The 14,925-nt window shown below is 41.3% G+C and overlaps 3 protein-coding genes across 3 annotated transcripts; 1 reads left to right on the top strand and 2 right to left on the bottom strand.

Moving 5' to 3' along the window:
* Window positions 1-2,495: 2,495 nt before the first annotated feature.
* trmt2b (tRNA methyltransferase 2B) lies at window positions 2,496-4,859 on the bottom strand. Its single transcript, XM_086179939.1, has 2 exons — window positions 3,665-4,859; window positions 2,496-3,522 (listed from the first exon to the last, which is right to left on the bottom strand). Exons 1-2 carry the CDS (start codon window positions 4,517-4,519, stop codon window positions 2,902-2,904), a joined length of 1,476 nt encoding a protein of 491 aa, XP_086036065.1. The 5' UTR covers window positions 4,520-4,859; the 3' UTR covers window positions 2,496-2,901.
* A 25-nt stretch (window positions 4,860-4,884) lies between these two features.
* dnajb12a (DnaJ heat shock protein family (Hsp40) member B12a) lies at window positions 4,885-11,911 on the top strand. The gene is made up of 9 exons (XM_086179942.1): window positions 4,885-5,069; window positions 5,397-5,574; window positions 6,557-6,702; window positions 6,779-6,949; window positions 9,067-9,146; window positions 9,231-9,340; window positions 9,425-9,597; window positions 9,847-9,990; window positions 11,137-11,911. The coding sequence occupies exons 1-8, from the start codon at window positions 4,937-4,939 to the stop codon at window positions 9,966-9,968; spliced, it is 1,113 nt and encodes a 370-aa protein (XP_086036068.1). The 5' UTR covers window positions 4,885-4,936; the 3' UTR covers window positions 9,969-9,990; window positions 11,137-11,911.
* A 28-nt stretch (window positions 11,912-11,939) lies between these two features.
* LOC147247464 (DNA damage-inducible transcript 4 protein-like) lies at window positions 11,940-13,242 on the bottom strand. Its single transcript, XM_086179945.1, has 2 exons — window positions 12,987-13,242; window positions 11,940-12,782 (listed from the first exon to the last, which is right to left on the bottom strand). The coding sequence occupies exons 1-2, from the start codon at window positions 13,153-13,155 to the stop codon at window positions 12,271-12,273; spliced, it is 681 nt and encodes a 226-aa protein (XP_086036071.1). The 5' UTR covers window positions 13,156-13,242; the 3' UTR covers window positions 11,940-12,270.
* Between the last annotated feature and the right edge of the window lie 1,683 nt (window positions 13,243-14,925).

Here is a 14,925-nt window from a genome sequence, read left to right as displayed (position 1 = left end):
AGTTGCTCATTGTTGCAGAAAGACAGTTAAACGGTGGCGCTGTTCCAAATCAGACTACATGCTATATAAGCTGCAGGGCCCCAGGCTGTCCACAGAGGAGCAAAAAGATCATGGAAAATATAGATCTGCCTTTTTTTTTTTAATGTAAATGTATACATCCAGATATTGATGGAGAAATAACAACACCGTGAATTAAAAACTCATTTGAACTTGTAAAATAATGTGAAAATCCTTTCACTGTATGGCTGCTTTTATTATGAGGCTTATCCTGATTTTGATCATACTCCTCTCGTGATCCTCACTTGGTATTTAGTTGGAAAGGTTACGAAAAACCAAAAAAGGTCCCGTGAACACATTTAAAATATAAATAAACAGATCAGTGAGACCTCCTGTTTTTTGATCATTCTGGTGTTTAGACGGAATTCAGAAATCTGGTTATTCATATCCCTGCATACACAGTTGATTTACTAGTGTCCCAATTTTGATAACTGCGTGCTCTGTGCAAATGTGGCTGTTATGTTCACAACAAAAACCTGCTTTTTTTTAATAATGCCAACATCACATTGCAGATTTGGCTCATCCACCTTTTTTTTCCAGCAATTAAAAAAAAATATGACAGGAAATATTAAAAATGTCTTTGCCTGTGTCAGCCTGTTACTGCTGCTGCACAGGACAAGCGATAAGAAGATAGGCAGCTTTGACTGGTGGGTTTGGTGTTAAGTTGTTCAGAGGTGTTGGGGGTTGTCCATGAGAAGGGTATCTTTTTACATAGTTGAAATGTTCATTTTATCAGATGAAATGAACATTTCAAGCAGTGCAAGTTCCTGTTACATCACTCGACTGAAGCTACTCCTGCTCAGGTTGTCGGTATCATCCTGGTGATTAGGATAATATAGTCTGGTTTATACATCAACCAGTATAAAATAAATTCATGCCATAGTATTCGTAAAAGTCAGGTTTCTGAAATAGATTGGATGTTTCCATGTGCACAGTGAAAGCTATTTGGTGGATCCCTGGATCAGTTTCCAACCCAGCTACTACAAACTAAAGATATTCATAATCTCTGTTTCTAACCCCTAAAATTTCACCTCGATAAATATAAGCATTTCTGAAATGTTCAGAAACAAGTTACTGCCACATTAGAAACCCTCCTGTTTTTGATTGAATTATACCTTAAATCTGATTCAGTTTGCAAGTGGCTGCAAACTCAGGTCAACTCCTCAGATGCCACGATGTCGTACGGCAGTGACAGTCTCTGTCTGAGTCATGTGGTCATCAAGAAACGTCCAGTCACGTAACTTTGCTTTGCCCTTTAGTTGGACTCGCGTCCCTCTTTTCCAAACAAGTAGAGACACTGCAGTTCAACAACACTTTCATGGTTGTGTAAGCTCCCAATTATTTTTTTAACTAGTTTGTCATGCTAAAACAGCAGGGGAAGACCGAATGAGCAGATTTGTCGCTCGAACTTTTTTTGAGGGGGTGGGAGGTATGATAGCTATGATGTCATTACAGAAAGGCAAAAAAGGCATTTTCACAGTAGCAGCTTATTATATTTTTAATGCTTTTTAATCAATAGTGAACCAAAGTAGCGAAAATTATTCATTTCAAAATTTTGTGGGAAGATTCTCAATTTTTCTGACCGGTATGTCTCCCCTCACCCTATGACAGTGCATGTTGTGGGGGTAAAACAAGGTCATTTTTCAGACTTGTTACATCAGCTTCATCACCCCATCGTTTCACCTCTGAGATAATCAAAATCATGCTATTTTAAATCCAAGGCCGACTTGTTGCAATGTTTCAAATCCTGGCATAAACGGTGGTCACCTCTCTGGAACAAAATTTGCCCCGTCTAACTATACACACATGATGTCATGACCGCTAGTGAACTGACAGTCATGGTGGAACAGCTAAGGCAAAGTTTCCCAAAAGAGGGTCTGAAGGAGTCCATGTGGCTCCATCTACTGCACAAATGAAGCTACTGCAGTCAAGAGAATACCAGCAGATGTTTAGGACGGTGTCACAAATATGAATATGATATGATGTTATGAGCATAATGTAATGTTGAACAACCTCAAAATATGAAAGACTGGTGCCTACCAGTCTTCTACCTGGAAAAATAAAAGACGTGATAACTCTACGGTCTCTGTGGTCCAGGAGGACATGTGATCTGTGCTGTTTGCTTGTTTATAATTTATGTTGAAACTACATGGCCAGTTTTCACCAAACATGGAGCAGGGGTCTAGCATGGGCCGAGGAGAAACCCATTAAATTTCTGGGAAGATTAATTTCAGATATTGGGTTTGCTGAGGTCTTCAGTCTCCAAGGGTTTGTCATATTCTTCATCCGTGTAGTATCCTTGTTGTGCTCTTTTCTCCATTTAGTTCTGGCTATTTTTAGACAGTAATTCTGTCATTGAAGTAATACAAGACAATCAATGGGGTTCTAACTTTCTTACGAGGAAGATTTACCTCTCTTCAGTTTAATTCATACACATTTTCATTATTTTTCCACACATTTGAAGAAATTTTTCATGACTGTGTGACCTCCAAAAAAAAAAAAAGTCAGTTTACACATGAAACATAAACAAAGACATCCATGTCAAAAACAAAGATGATGCCACATTTTATTGACAAGTCTTCAATCATTTTTCAAAAACATTTACAGGCCTGGAATTGAAATTTTTCTTGATTTTTTCATGAACATATGAACCCTGAAATAAAGCATATGATCATGCTAGAGTTACTGCTGGATCACAGTCCTGGAGAGATGTCCAATCCATAAAACACATCCGTGAGTGAATCAAGAGTGATGGATTATTGCATTTCCAATCACTACTCAGTTCTCTGTTAGTTTTCTAAAGCAGCCAAGGTCCATGTTGTAACGGAGTAAAACAGGTGTTTTCTACCTCTCAAAAAGTAGCACCAGTTCACAGTGTGTGGTATGTGGGAACATGTCCACAGGCACAGCCAACGTTGGCGAAAACGGCTTCATCGTGAGGTTCCTCTTTGGATCAGGAGCACAACAGAGCTCCTGAAAGTTCCTCATGGCCTCTCCGTCTGGTTTACAGGACACAAAGACAAGCCTGCGGATAGACGGCTCGTTCCGCAACGCTCTGATGACTTGGTAATGCAGACCAGCTCGCGCAGGGTTTACTACAGCTGTAAGACCACCATCTGTGGAGCTCAGCAAGGCTATAAGACCAGGGAGTACCACCTCTGCCTTTCCAGAGATAAACTTACAGTTGACTATGTTATTGAGCGCTGCATTGTGTCTAGCATCCTCCACTGCCTGCTCTATGAGCTCTACACCGATAACTCTGTCCACTCTGGGTGATGTGGTGATGCCAATGGCGCCTGTACCACAGCACACGTCCAGAAGAGTGCCTCTGACTTTTGTTCCTTCTCCGCCTCCCTCCGAGTTTGGGACACAGAGGTCTCTTACTGTGCCATAGAGAAGCTGCGCTGTGGCAAGGTTCACTTGGAAAAAGGCATCAGGGGAGATGCGGAACCTAAAGCCACATATCTGTGAAGGACAAATAGAAGCATATGTTTCACTGGAACTGCTTCTCGCTCATATCTGGTAAATATAATCAGAAAACAAAATACCAATATTATTTGATATTTGGGGTTTTTAACTGAAGATTCTCAGGGACGGTGTTGGTTACCTCCTCATACATGTGCGGCTGACCATGCAGGAGCTGGTAGGGAGATTCCTTGTGTGTGCAGCGAGTCATGGCGCTCTCTTGGAAGAAAAGTGAGTCCAGCTGGCAGACTGACCCAGGGCCTCGTGTGAAGTAATCCACCAATTCAGCCTTGTGGACTGCTATCTCCTCAGGTGTGAGCTTCTGTGGATGAAAGTACACTATAGCCATGGTGTGGCCCTCTGAGTTGGTCCTCACAGTGACCTCTCTCCAGTGACCCCCCGTGTGAAACAGCAAACAGGACTCCAGGGAAGACCCCCGAATGAATTCCTGGTAGCATCGGGCAACCAGTTTGTGCTTCTCCGGTATATTAAGGAGGTGGTCTCCATTGACACAGACAATGTTTCCCTCCCTCCCTGTGCCCAAGTAAAACCCAACAGTCTTTGGATTTCCATCCACACCTCTGTTAACAGAAAATGTATCCTTGTTACGGTAGGCATTTTTAACTCGAGAGGGCAGGATGGGCAGGACAGTAAAGCCGATCTTATCTCTTGCAGAGGATTTTGATCGGAAGTCGCCTGAGATATACTGAGAGAGCTTCGCCAGTATCCTTTCCTGATGTTTTTGTTTGCGCTGAAGTTGCTCATCATAACTCATCCTCCACAGAGGGGTGACCGCATCAGCCAGCCTTTCCTCCCAGGACAGACTATCATTCAAGAGGAGCTTTGTTTGATTTCTCCTCCTCCGTTTGCCTGACTGGGGCTTCCTTGCTAGCATAGTGTCTTCAGATGAAAATAAACGACACGTTTTCCTCAAAGTATACACGATATTCCTTCTGATAAATTTCAAAGGACTACTGTTCGGACGTAATAAAGCCATTTTGACTTTAACTGACTACAGATGTAAGCAAACAGGGTCACACAAACAGGGATCCTCCAACAAAAATTATATCAATCACGTTGAAGAGCTTGTAGTCCACACCGGAAGTACAATCGCGTGCGCTGCTTCTTCTTCAGTGGTGTTTTGCGGCACCTGTCCTCCAAGTTGACGCTTTACTGTTATCTTGCGCTATCAGTCCGTCATTATCCACTTTAATACCTCTGAAACAAAAGTATCCATTATAGAGTTGAAAAAATGTCATCTGAATTTGCACAGGCTATAAGTATAATGCTTCCTTCCACGGCCTCAGTAGTACAACTCTTCCTTTTTATACTGTTAAGACATATTATTTACGCGCCAGCTCCATGATTGCGTCATCTCTATGTGCCTGGGAGTAATCATTTCCGCTGTGTCGCTATGGACTCAAACAAGGACGAAGCGGAGCGGTGCATAAAAATTGCTGTAAATGCTGTCAGCAACAACCAGCCGGACAAAGCCAGGAAGTTTCTAGAGAAGGCTCAGCGCTTATTTCCCACAGATGAAGCCAAAAGTACGTCGAATAAGCTTGTGTTTCTGCTTTGGCTTAATGTCAGGGTGTACTATCGCTGTGAGATTGAACCAGCTAACGTTAGCATAACCGTTTAATATTGCGCTAGCTGCTTAACAAACACTGGTATTTGTAGTTTTTTAGCACCCAGGGACAATTTCTCTAATGCATTCATATAATTCATATTTCTTTTTAAAGTTGATAATTCGCTATTGACGTTTACACTCTTGACTTCCTGAATATCAGTCGCAATGCTAACATTTAGCACTGTGCTAATTTTGGAAACAACGTTGTGAGTCTACTATTAAGGTGCGTGTACTTCCTTTATAGACTTACTGGAATCGCTAGCGCAGAATGGAAAGCCTCCAGATGAGAATGGTGGTCCTGTGAACGGGGATGAACCGACTATGAGACACCGCAATCACCGAGAGGAAGCTGAGGCGTCCGCTCATGGGCCCTCAGAGTCAGCCAAACCTTACACTGCCGAGCAGCTGGACGCCGTCAAAAAGTCAGTGCTCATGTGGATCTGTTGTCACTGTACTAATGTTGTTACTTGGTAATATCCACTGGTAGAAGAGCTGGAGGGTGTTGGCAAGGCTACAGTATTTAGTACAATTCCTGATACACATTCATAACTCATGTAATTACTGGGATATGGTCTGTGAGGTAAGTGGTGTTGAGTTAGATGGACCCAACAGCCATTCTATTCATTTAACTAAAATAAGTTTATTATATTACCAAATGGTCTCTCTATTTGGTAGTAAGAGGAAACAACTTATTCTCATCATGGTGACACTGACTTTAAAAATCATTTGCGATATTTCAGATCACAAGTGGAGTAAATGTTTTTTTTAATTATTCTATCTAGTTGTGATTCAAAACAAGTAGCAAAGACACTGTCAGGTAGAAAGCAGTGCTGCCTGATTAATCAAACCACAATGTCAGTATGTGCAATTACATAATCATTAAAAAAAATTATATTTCACAAATACAGCACAAATGTTGCAAGAATTGCTTTATTTTTGTATATATTTTGTTATTGCCATTTATGTACTGAAAAGGTATTATTATTATTATTATTTCTAAAGCCAGTTTAGCTTTAAATATTGCATGGATCATGTTTGTTGTGCTTCAAATAACATTAAAGTATGCAAGAACACAGTTGAACTAGTAGAAAGGGCCTCAGTATTTTGGTTTAGAAATGGCTAAAGCAAGGGCATAGGAGAAAAATTATTGCTGAATCAATATGCTCTCTTTTCTCTAATTGGCTGTTCATTATTACACTGCACTGCTGTGTTCATGAGGAGTATTCTCATAATAGTACAGATCTTTAATCTTATTTTTAAGCAATAGTCTGGTATTAACTTTTTTCAGTCTCACTGGGACATTTAAATTCTACAAGTCTTTCAGATGTATATTTACGTGCTTGTGTCGAGTTTCCTGTGGGGTTTATTTCACAGTCCGCTAACTGTCTATATTATTCACTGCAGGATTAAGAGCTGTAAAGATTACTACCAAATTCTAGGAGTTGAAAAGACTGCATCGGAGGATGATCTTAAAAAAGCTTACAGAAAGCTGGCTCTGAAATTTCATCCAGATAAAAACCACGCACCTGGAGCTACAGAAGCATTTAAAGGTAAATGCAATGTTATCTGCAGTGCAGCGATAGTTGTGACCTCACTCAGTGTTTTTCATCTGGCTGGCTGTTTCAGCTATCGGTAATGCCTATGCTGTACTAAGTAACACTGAGAAGCGAAGGCAGTACGACCAGTATGGAGAGGAGCGGTCCCACCCATGTAGACAAAGGAACCACCGGGATTTTGAAGCTGACATTTCACCTGAGGATCTTTTCAACATGTTCTTTGGTGGAGGCTTCCCAACAAGTAAGTAAAGGATGGATATTGTGATATTTTAGTGCAGTGCTACATATGCTATCATTGCATGTTTGGAGTCACATGTTTCTGTGCCAAGATGATCCATTTGACATGAAAGCAAACTGAACATCTTAAAGGTGCTCTAGATTACCCGGGTGTTAATTTATGAAACTATGATGGCTGTGCCATTGTGTGTTCAATGCCATGACATTCTCATCCTACCATACTGCTGTTCATTTTCTACCAAATTTAAGCTTTATGTTTTAAAGTATATTTTTGTGTATGTGTTATCCAGACATACTTGGTTAGGGGGAGGGCAACTTTTTTCCAGAGGGCCATACTGATGTCAGTAAAGTAAGCAAAGGGCCACGCATCAGATAGTTGAGTTGAAACCAACCTTTCCTTGTTGAGTCTTGGATGTCTTGTAAAAATAATCTGCCTGGCATTTGACTTTGAGGACAAAGTCAGAGCTTTATCTTCTTTTTCCCACAATCAAGAGTTCCGAGAGTAGCTGGCACGCTTGGTCATAAATTGTCTCTTAATGTTGCTTTCCTTGCCCATGACAGTACTATCTAAGTGTATGAAAGACTCTGCCACGGAACCAACACAGGACAAAATATTTCAGTGTTAACATTTAATGTGACATCCAGAGCCAACTTTGAACTCTGATTCTATCATGACAACAACAACTGTTACTGCCTGTCATGTGAGAGAGCAGGGGTCAACCTGAGGCCCTTAGACCAATCTGAATGTAGAGAGCGCCCTCTGTTGGAGTCAAGTTTACCAGCAGTACAGATGCTTCATAGTTATTTTAAAAGACATAAATTAACATCATACTGTCTTTTTATTGATTTTTTTTTTTTTTTTTGAGGGGTGGGGGGGGGGCACTTCTGATGCTGGGGTTGTATGCTGCTCATGTGTGTACTAGGCTGACAATTGGCTGTCAGGAGCTGTTTGGCCTTGTGTTACCAACTGGCAGCCAGTTCTTGCACTCTCTCTCTCACCCCACTCACTCAGTCCTTAATCAGTTTGGCTGAGCCAGCATGTTGACTGGGATAGAGCTGTCTGACCAGATTCACAAGGCTCAAATGGAACACAGCACGCCAGCTACAACACTGCCTCGCACATTATACTACTGAATCACAATTTGCTCAGTTTTCCATTTTTGATAATGAACATTTTTACAGACTCACAAGGCTCAGTAGAAGTTATTTTTACCTCTCAAGTGCAAACAATGTCATGAATAATTATTTTGGCAGCTGTGGGTTGTTTAGAACATTAGAAGTAGAAGCTAGCAGATTAACAGTGGTATGAAATGGTTGTTGTTGGTTTGTTGGGTTCTGCTGTGAGCATTTTATCCTTCAGTCAGTCGGAAAAGGTCAGGAAAAGTGGTGGGCAAGTTTCTCTTCTCTGTGGATGGTGCAGTAATACCATCAATCACTGAGAAACCAGTCACTAGCCTGGCAAAGGTGTTTGACTGCAGCTTCAGAGACACAGCTTCAGTCCGAAAACAGTTCTTACTAGAACTGACAGTTCCCTGGGAGGACCGCATAGAAGAGGCCAAGGACACAAGTGGCTCAAGTACCAGGAGCTAACGAGGAGCGCCAGAGGAGGGGCTGGAAAGTTTGCTGTGAGCCAGTTGAGGTGGGGTGCTGAGGCTTTAATGCCTGCTCCCTGTGCAAGATCCACACCCTTCTCAGTTCTCACAGGAGTTGTGAGGAGGAGAGCCATCAAGTCGACCTTGGAGGCTGCAGAGACGCCATCTAGGTGGATTTGGATCAAGAGGACTGAAAAAAATGGGCCGACGCTGCTGGGACACAAGCCAGGGCCTGATCAACTCTGGCGGGGTCGCCTGAGGGAGGGTGTGTGATGTTGTGAGACCCGAAACCCCCGATGATCTCAGGGAGCGTCACTGACAATGTGTCCCAGCGTATCCACAGATTTTGGTCAATCTCCCTAAACTTTTAATGCTATGTGTAAAAAGAGTTCTTTAATATTTCCTTTTTTTATGGTTAATGATTCGGTACATGATGAAATTTGCTGGTGTTCTAACTGGTCAGATTGAACAGATGGACTCTTGGGTCTCTTTGTCTTTTTTCATCATCATTTTCTCCATTTATTTTCAGGTAATGTACACGTTTACAGAAATGGAAGAATGCACTTTGCACATCATAATAGACAAGAAAGACGAGAGCAACAGAGAGATGTAAGCCTTTTACTCTTAGTGTATTCTACCTTTACACTGTGAATACATTTATGTCACATGCTTTGTCTTTCTCTCTCTGAACAGGGAGGTCTGGCTCTGTTTGTGCAGCTGATGCCCATCTTAATCCTCATCATAGTTTCTGCTCTCAGCCAGTTAATGGTCACACAGCCTCCCTACAGCCTTAGCTACCGCCTGTAAGTGGCTCACCTCTGTCCATGCTCTCTGCAAATATGTGTACACATTCCTTTCACTCACAGTTGTTCTTATGCCTCCATCAGGTCAGCTGGCTACATTCACAAAAGGCATACATCACACCTGAAGGTGCCTTTCTACGTGGCGGATTCCTTCAATGAAGAATATTCTGGAAATAATCTGAAAAATGTCGAGAGAAGTGTAGAAGAAGACTACATCTCCAACCTCAGGAACAACTGTTGGAAAGAGAAGCAACAGAGTAAGTGACTGGAACTGAAACTGTTGGTCATCAAAATTGGAAGCTGTCTCAATTCCACAGAAAACCTTACCAACATTTGAAAAGCAAGTTGTACAGTTTTGCTTTAAATGTGACAAAATTATCATAAATTTTGATTTCTGTTAAATAATAGCATAGTTTAATCCCTGAACTAGACCATTAGAGGATTATCAGACGGCTGATAGAGGTCTGTCCTACAGCTGAGAGTATCCTGTCCATCTCTGCTTTCAGAGGAAGGCCTGCTGTATCGTGCTCGTTACTTTGGTGACTCTGAGTTGTACCAAAGGGCACAGAGAATGGGGACTCCCAGCTGTTCCAGGTTATCTGAGATACAGGTTATACTGGATGGATAAAGGAGGAGTTGCACAGATATGGGTAAGTTTACAGAAACATCGCACTAATCTTACCATGTGATTGTTGTAAATGACATGAACTCACAACACTGCCCGGGAAACGTCCAGTTCGGCTTTTGCTTGAACATTCGTGGAGTGTGTCCAGCTCTCGTATTCAGTTGAACCATCCACAGTAACTACACCTGACGTTTTTGGACAGTTTTGCCATCGTTAGCTGTCAGTTGCTACTTGCTTCAAGTTAAAAATATGTGAGTGACTCTTTCTGCATTTGTGCGTCACAAAGAAATGATTGACGAGAGGGAAGAAAATGCCTCAAGACACTTGTGAGTACTGAAAAAAGCAAAACGCACTCTTTGGGTGTGTAGCTTTTACCCCCTCCAGTTTAAACCCGTCATTTATGCACCACAGTAGAAAGACATGCTTTGACAATTCAATACTTCACTCAAATTGGTGATTCCTTCACAGAAGCTTTATTTTCTGTTGAGATATCTTTGCATGGTCATATGTCGAAGCATTGACTGACTACTGATATGTGAAAGTCAGCTGTGTTACTCGTGTTTGCCACTAGCACTTGACTGCATCAATAAGAAGTGCTTACAAAAGGGGGTGTCATCTTAAAACTGCATGGTCATGTGACAACAGGACTTTGACCAATGAAATAAAGGCAACTGATGGGTCACTTAGACAGCAAGCGTCAAGTCTCTGATGGTGTTAAGACCGGACTGAGATGAAGAAAACACTTTGCCTTGATTAAAAAATAGTTGAGGCGGTATTTACACCCAAAATGTTTTTGATTTTAAAAGGACTCACAAACAGGTAAACATTTTTACCCCCTGCATCAGTCACATGTAGCTCGAAGCTAATGGTGAATGACGGCCCACAACAGCTGCACCAACTAAACAAAAGCAAACCGGCCCGAAAATAAAACATTTCCAAACTCTCAAACACATCTGCCTGTACAATCCGCTTATTATTTGCAAACGCCTTGATACAAGCTAAAAGCAAACAATTTTGAAATGTGCTGTTGCTGTTGTTAGCCATCAGTTGCTATTAGCTTCAAGCTAAATATACACATTTTGCTCCTAAGTGAGCTCAAGACAGCGATATGTCACTACTTACAAGGCAAAATGAATTGATCAGTGTTTTTAATTCTTCGTTTGTCCTATAGGTTCGTCGGTACTTGAATCTGATAAGAAGAAATCAGTCGAAGCCCACACAAATTGGAGCATCTTCTGCAGCAAACCAAGAGAATCTAAAATGCCTTACGCACGGTGGGCAGCAGACCTTGTCAGGGAACCTCTGCAGCTTTGCGTAGATTGACTTCCTGTAGAACTGTGAGAAGCTTTGAGTTGACTGCCGACATTTTCATACTTCAGTGTCTTCAGGATGGTGCGAGTTCACTGGACGTCGCAGGGAGAAAGTAAGATCATAGTTGTCCATATGAACAGTAAACAAAGCTGCTAAGATTAGCTTTCTCTGTCCCCATCTTTTTGTTTTCCTTCAACATTTTGAGAAACCTCATGGCCTTCTCATAGACTGGCGTCTGAGCCACTCACAAGGAAAGTGTAATTTTTATAGATCTTACCTGTGTAAATATTAATTTTACTTTTAACAGTGTAGGGTTTATAGGAGATGATATCATTTACTATCATGTTATTGTGTTGATTTGCTTGTAGCCTGTTGGATCATGAGTATTGAAAGTCATTGCACAAGTAAAAGTAAACCTTATTTATTAAATTAACATGCTAAAATTGTATAAAAGTTTCTTTGAATAAAAATTTGTCTGATGAAGGATTTATGCATATTCTTTCATACTAAAGGACAAACCTATGTCCTACTAATTACGCTACACTGGGTGTGTTGAAACAATATTGATGCATTGTCTTTACTTATATATGTCAGTCCTTGAATTTTGATTATCTTGCATAAATGGAAAGATATATACAAATCACAGAAAACTACCATGTCAGACTATCATAAAATAATTTATTTGGTTTTTTTTTTTAATAAAAGCTTTTAAAAAATACAAAAAGCACATGGTTCAGATGTTAATATTTGACTATCAAATACATAAGTCATTTCCAAAATGATGGGACTTAACAATCATACAGAACAAACTGACGCAAGGGTCTTCACTGTTGCATCACCTGCAACCATGCAAGTAGCTGCCATCATTGGTTCCAGAGAAACCTTTTGTCTACACAGAATACAACATACAGACAGGTTTAATGAGACCGTTTGGTACACATCAACCTCTCCTCACAGTTAGGACATTCAGTTTTTCACATAAAGGGGGGCTAAGTTAGCAGCACTCCTCAATCAGCAGTTCCCCTGAACAGTACAGCTTCCTCTTTATCGCCCTGAAGCTGGTCCCCAGCCTCAGAGTGTTCCGATGCCTCATCGTTTCAGACGTCTGTGTGGACTTGCTACCCTTGAAGAACTTTTGAACCTTTGGCCACAATCCACTGGACTCAAGTCTCAGCACCAGTGTCACTTGGAATGTCGGAACCAGGGTTGCATCCACTGCTATTTGATCCACGGTACATAAGGAGCCCAGGTCCCCCCTGTCCACACACAGGTCTATGAGGGCTCCCCTGAGGCCACAGGGCTCGCTGACAGCCAGGTGGAGCAGCTCCTGGCTGATATTGTACAGCAGACAGTCAGGTATGATGAGTTTGGAGCAGCTCAGGAGGTGTGATGCATCAGTGAGACTTTGTGTGATGGTGGCTGCAACCTCTGTAGCCAAGGTCTCCTCCAGGGGGTAACAAAAGAAACTGCTCTCAGACTCTGACAGGGACATGTCGAACACAGACCCTAAAACAAAGACATACAGCTTGATGAGATGTACTGGCTTTAAAAAAATATATATACATATAGTTCATCCATTTATAATTATAAAACAAAATGCATGTCCTCCTTTCATGCACCTCAACAAATTAGACTGATTCTTGGTAGCTGTTACCAACCTAAAAAAAAACAAAAAACGGCCCTCTTGAGACAAAAGTCTGCAGCACTCACCAGTTTCACTCCTGCTGCACTGATGATCTGTTGCGACCCTCTGGTTGATCCCCTTCAGCTCAGTCAGCCTCTGCAGCAGGCTGCCCCAGGACAGTCGCTGGGAGACCCTGTCCTCCGCTGGGGACGGAGGAAAGCTGCCGTCCAGAGACTGGTTGCAAGAAAATGACATTGTACAACAAAATGTGACAAAAAACTAAATCTGTTTGTAAAAAAAGAAAAACTTCGGAGGTATCCTCAAACAGTGGACTCCTCCTACTGCGCCAGACCAGCTGGAAAACATACCCTGCAACAATGGAACAAAGCATTAAATACCCGAGCTCGAAAGCCACGCCCATTAGATTTCTTAACCAATCAGGTTCTATCACACGTCCTCAGCGTTCTACCCTGCCTGGTAACATTTTTTTTTGGCCCCCCTATTGAGGTAATAAAGGCTATAACCCCACCCCCAACCAAACAAGTTTCTTATACTTTTAGGTAAAATAATTACATATATTAAATTTAGATAGTCTAGTCTAGAATGCCTATCGATAAAAGAATAAATAATAAACAATAACAAGCCACACCCACTCAGCTTTGAGAAACTTTTGAGCCAAAAATGATTCATCTGCGTTAAATGGAAGACTGGCACGTTTCACACGTAGGCTGTGTGATGATCGGAAGTGCCTTTTTTTTTTAACCCAAAAACGTATCCATCACTTTAGCAATGTAGCTCAAAAGGGCAATTAGAGCCCCAGGTACAGTTAATTATTTTATATTGTGTCTCTGTAACGATAGGGGGGAAAAAAAAGATTTTGCTCATCTACATAAAGGAAATAGACATGGATTAAGATTTATACGGGAGAGACAAAGGAGGTTGCTGAAATGCCCAGGTGAAAGCTACAAAGGTTCGGTTATGGATGATGATTGAACGTGTGTGCTGGAGGTGCGTCAGAGCGGATGTTTATCAGAGTTTAAATTTGTAATCATTGAGGTATTCTGATAAATTAAATGAACACTGTGGGTTGTCGGTAAAGAACACGACACCACTACACCACAGCACCCCTCCTCCGCCTGAGTGACTTTAAACACGTAGGCTTCTTACACCCGTACCATCCCCCAACTCTCTTGTTCTGAAACTCAGATAACTTCATTGCATCTTCTAACATTTACAGGGATATTCAGAAGGAAAGTTGTATCCATAGAGTAGGATATAGACCCACTCTGGGGGGGGGGGGGGGGGGGGGGATCAAAAATCCAACTAGGGTTTAAGATGTTAAAATCTTAACATGCATGATCTCTTTAAACTCAATGTTGCACACAATAACACAAAGAATTATCTTTTAATCCAATAATTTTCAAAGATATAAAATGTTCAACTGCAAGCTGGAATACTATAAATGATGCATATACACGGACTGAAAAGACACTAGATTCGTAGAGAATTAAAAAAGATTATAAAAAACAGAATATCAGGAATAATGACAATCGAGAGCAGATGAACAGACAATAAAACTGTGAAGACACAAAAATATCGTACCTGCTCTACAGAGCTGATATAACATAACTTTAACACACTGTGCTTTTAACACTTTAAATTAAGTTCTCTCACATTTTTGCCAAGCATTTAACACAAATCAGCATGCCTGGGGGTGGTGGGGGTTACTTACCCTCAAACTACTGTGCCTCCCACCCACAGACCAAACCAAACTTTGTGTTGGAAACAAATCAAATGAAAGAAAAAAGAAGCAACAACTTGTTCATGTTTGGAGATGTAGTTGAGGCATTGCTTTAAACTGTTGTTGTTCCACGAAGATATTTGCGAGCGTGCCAGATGAGGCTTGATGTGGTTGGAATTTTCACAGGACTTTTTTTTTCCTCAGTGAAAAAGTACTGAAGGGTGCTTTCCTCATCCTCGCAGGTGACGTGAGGGAGCAATAATTGAAGATCGTGACAAAACAAA

Source organism: Aulostomus chinensis, chromosome 16, assembly GCF_037954235.1.
Source record: "Aulostomus chinensis isolate RoL2024-O1b breed Wild chromosome 16, RoL_Achi_v1.0, whole genome shotgun sequence".
NCBI classification, from domain to species: domain Eukaryota; kingdom Metazoa; phylum Chordata; class Actinopteri; order Syngnathiformes; family Aulostomidae; genus Aulostomus; species Aulostomus chinensis.
The sequence above is the reverse complement of the archived record's forward strand: the minus strand, read 5'-3'. Positions and strand labels throughout refer to the sequence as shown.